The sequence below is a fragment of the Misgurnus anguillicaudatus genome, chromosome 2, assembly GCF_027580225.2.
Source record: "Misgurnus anguillicaudatus chromosome 2, ASM2758022v2, whole genome shotgun sequence".
Taxonomy (NCBI): domain Eukaryota; kingdom Metazoa; phylum Chordata; class Actinopteri; order Cypriniformes; family Cobitidae; genus Misgurnus; species Misgurnus anguillicaudatus.
Window position 1 is genome coordinate 26,862,694 of NC_073338.2, and position 2,861 is coordinate 26,865,554.

Sequence of the window (2,861 nt, forward strand, 5' to 3'; positions counted from 1 at the left end):
GTCAAGTGACATCATTAAATCGAGTTGAATCAAGCGCTGTAGTGAGAAATGTAAATGTAAAGCGTACTGTTGACAACATACGTGTTTAATCTGTTTAATTACATGTAAAAAATAGTATAGGCATGCAATTTCTGATAGTTCTCGTAAAGTAAATCACGTTGCCTTAGATTTCAGTCTGCAGTTAAGTCTATGTAGGTTACAGTCATTTTCAGAGAAATTACAGTGTTCCAGATCTAAAAAAAAAAACCTTTAGTATCCCAGAAAATATTCCTTGAATGCAAGAATGCAAATATTTAAAGTTTACTACTGAGTAAAAAAAACCTCAAAATATTTGGGGTGCTTTAATCCACGTTTGGGTACATTTTGGATAGAACCAGCTGTTGGGTTATAAATAAATACTGTATGTTCTGTCCAATATTTACCCAACCACAACCCCCAAAATCTTACAGGCATTTATACATTTTCTGTACTTTCTTCCTTCCCTTTACATTCAGGAGCCCCCCGAGAGCTGCTTTTGTACTAAAATGGACGAGCCACCAACCAAGCATTTGCTTGGCTCCAAGAAGAGAGTCAAAATCCACCCCAACACAGTCACAGTCAAATACGCCACTCACTTTCCCCAACCCGGAGATGAGGGCTACGATGATGCCCCATCATTTGAAGACTTTGGCTCATTTGTTGAAGAGACCTCCGAAAAGAAGAATCTTACTTCCAGTAAACCTGGCAGAACGTTTTTTGGAGCACTGGACAGTCGGTCCAAGCTGCCCGGAGATCAGAAGGAAAAAGGGGTCGGAGGTCAGTTGCAGAGCTTCGGGGAGGCCAATGTGTTTGCCTCACGCATGACATGGGCAGCTCTGTTCGGGGCTGCTCTTGCTCACGGCTGTGTGGCACTCATCACGCGTCTGGCTGCTGACCGCTCCAGGGTTCCATCACTGGAGCTCCTCTTCATCCGCTCCGTCATTCAGGTCCTGTCCATTGGTGTAGTGTTGTATTACCACGAGCCGCCATTTGGGCCCAAAGGCTACAGACTGCGGCTTTTCTTTTACGGTGTGTGCAACGTGATCTCCATCACTTGCGCTTATACCTCCTTTGCCATAGTGCCGCCCAGCAACGGCACCATCATGTGGAGGGCCACCACGACGGTCTTCAGCGCAATGCTGGCGTTTTTACTCATCGATGAGCGACTGGGAATGACAGACGTGGTGACAGTCATCAGTAGCGTCTTTGGCCTTTGCTTGGTCATGATCCCTAATATTGTAGGCGAGCACAGGGCTCTGGGTTTCTGGAAAGAAGCTTTCGGCTACACTATGACGGTAATGGCAGGCCTAATGGCTGCACTGTCTATGATCATATACCGGGCAATCAAAGAGCGGGTGAGTATGTGGACAGCACTGTTCACCTTTGGATGGACAGGATCGGTATGGGGTGTGTCCACAATGTTCATCCTGCAGGAACCCATCATTCCCTTGGATGGAGAGACGTGGGGATATCTCATCGGCATCTGCCTCTGCTCCACTGTGGCGTTCCTGGGTGTCTACTATGCCCTTAACAAGTTTCACCCTGCCCTCGTGAGCACCGTGCAGCATATGGAGATTGTTGTGGCTATGCTTCTGCAGCTTATCGTTCTCCATATGGTTCCCTCGGTCTATGACATCATCGGGGGTCTCATCATCATCATCAGTGTTGTCGTGCTGACCGCCTTAAAGCTTTACTGGGTGGGGAAGAGCAAAAGAGAGGAGTATGAAGAAATCCTTGACTCGCCAATAAAATGAATTTTAGAGTGATCTTGCTATCTTATTTGTGATAAAGATTTTTGTGAATGTTTAAGAAAATGGTCTATGTAAAGTTTATGTCATTGATTAAGTGCCATTTGTGACGTTAAATATTGTGTAATGTTAAATATGATATTAATTCTTTTTATCCATTATAAAATATTTTGTGGTTTTATTTTAAACTGTCAAACATGTTTCATGTGTCATTTGCAGATTAGCACAATACATTTATTTTTTAAATCCGATCACAATTCAACATCAAATAAAACAATCTATGCTGCTCAAGTTTGTCGATACAATGAAAAATGCACTAGTATGATTTTCTCAATATGTGTGGTCAAGAGGGCCCCCTGTTGGCACTTAGTTAATATTGACCTGAGACATGAAGCTTTTGACCCAACCTGACTCATCAGAGTGAACCAGATCAGTTAAGATGTGATCTGGCAAGAGTAAGGGATTTGTGCCGGTCTCAGCAGAGATCTTTACTGTCATATGTTTTCATGGTTTACAGCTTAATAAGGGATTCTTGACTAGTTAACAATATGTCAACAGCAGAAACCAAGAACATTTAACCAATGTAATATTTGACATACAGTATGACATTTCACAGAGAAAATAGAGGTATTAGACTGTAGCAGGTCCAAGTATGCAGCAAATGTCATTTGCTTGGTAAAACCATTCATTTTCTTGGGATAAAACGCCAAAGCATGATTATTCAGTCAAAACATTTAGGATTATTCATAATGCGCTATACACGTTTCTCCAGGAATAGGAATGCTTTAACTACACCCAAATATGAGTGGAAATGTCTGTTTTGTGTCTGTTGTTTGATTTAAAAGAGCAGCAAATATGCTGTTTAAAACTGAAATATTTTCAAAGACTGAATAAAGGCATGTATCAATTTTAGAGTGCTTTTCATGAGAACCTAACAGTTTTCATTGTGCTGTAAACCCGTGATTAAAGTTCAGTGTTTGCCCTATAGGAATTCTTCACGATGTCCATTAGGTGGAAGAAACTTACCAAATACTTACAATTAGTGTTGGGGAAAGTTACTTTTAAAAGTAATGCATTACAATATTAAGTTACTCC

The 2,861-nt window shown here is 41.6% G+C and overlaps 1 protein-coding gene across 1 annotated transcript; it reads left to right on the forward strand.

Annotated features, from left to right (window-relative positions):
* Positions 1 to 524: 524 nt before the first annotated feature.
* On the forward strand, positions 525 to 2,057 carry slc35g2a (solute carrier family 35 member G2a). The gene has a single exon (XM_055202184.2). It carries the CDS (start codon positions 525 to 527, stop codon positions 1,770 to 1,772), a length of 1,248 nt encoding a protein of 415 aa, XP_055058159.1. The 3' UTR covers positions 1,773 to 2,057.
* Positions 2,058 to 2,861: the final 804 nt, after the last annotated feature.

Coding starts and splice junctions, on each gene's coding strand:
- slc35g2a (XM_055202184.2), top strand. CDS start 525: ATGGACGAGCCACCAACCAAGCATTTGCTTGGCTCCAAGAAGAGAGTC.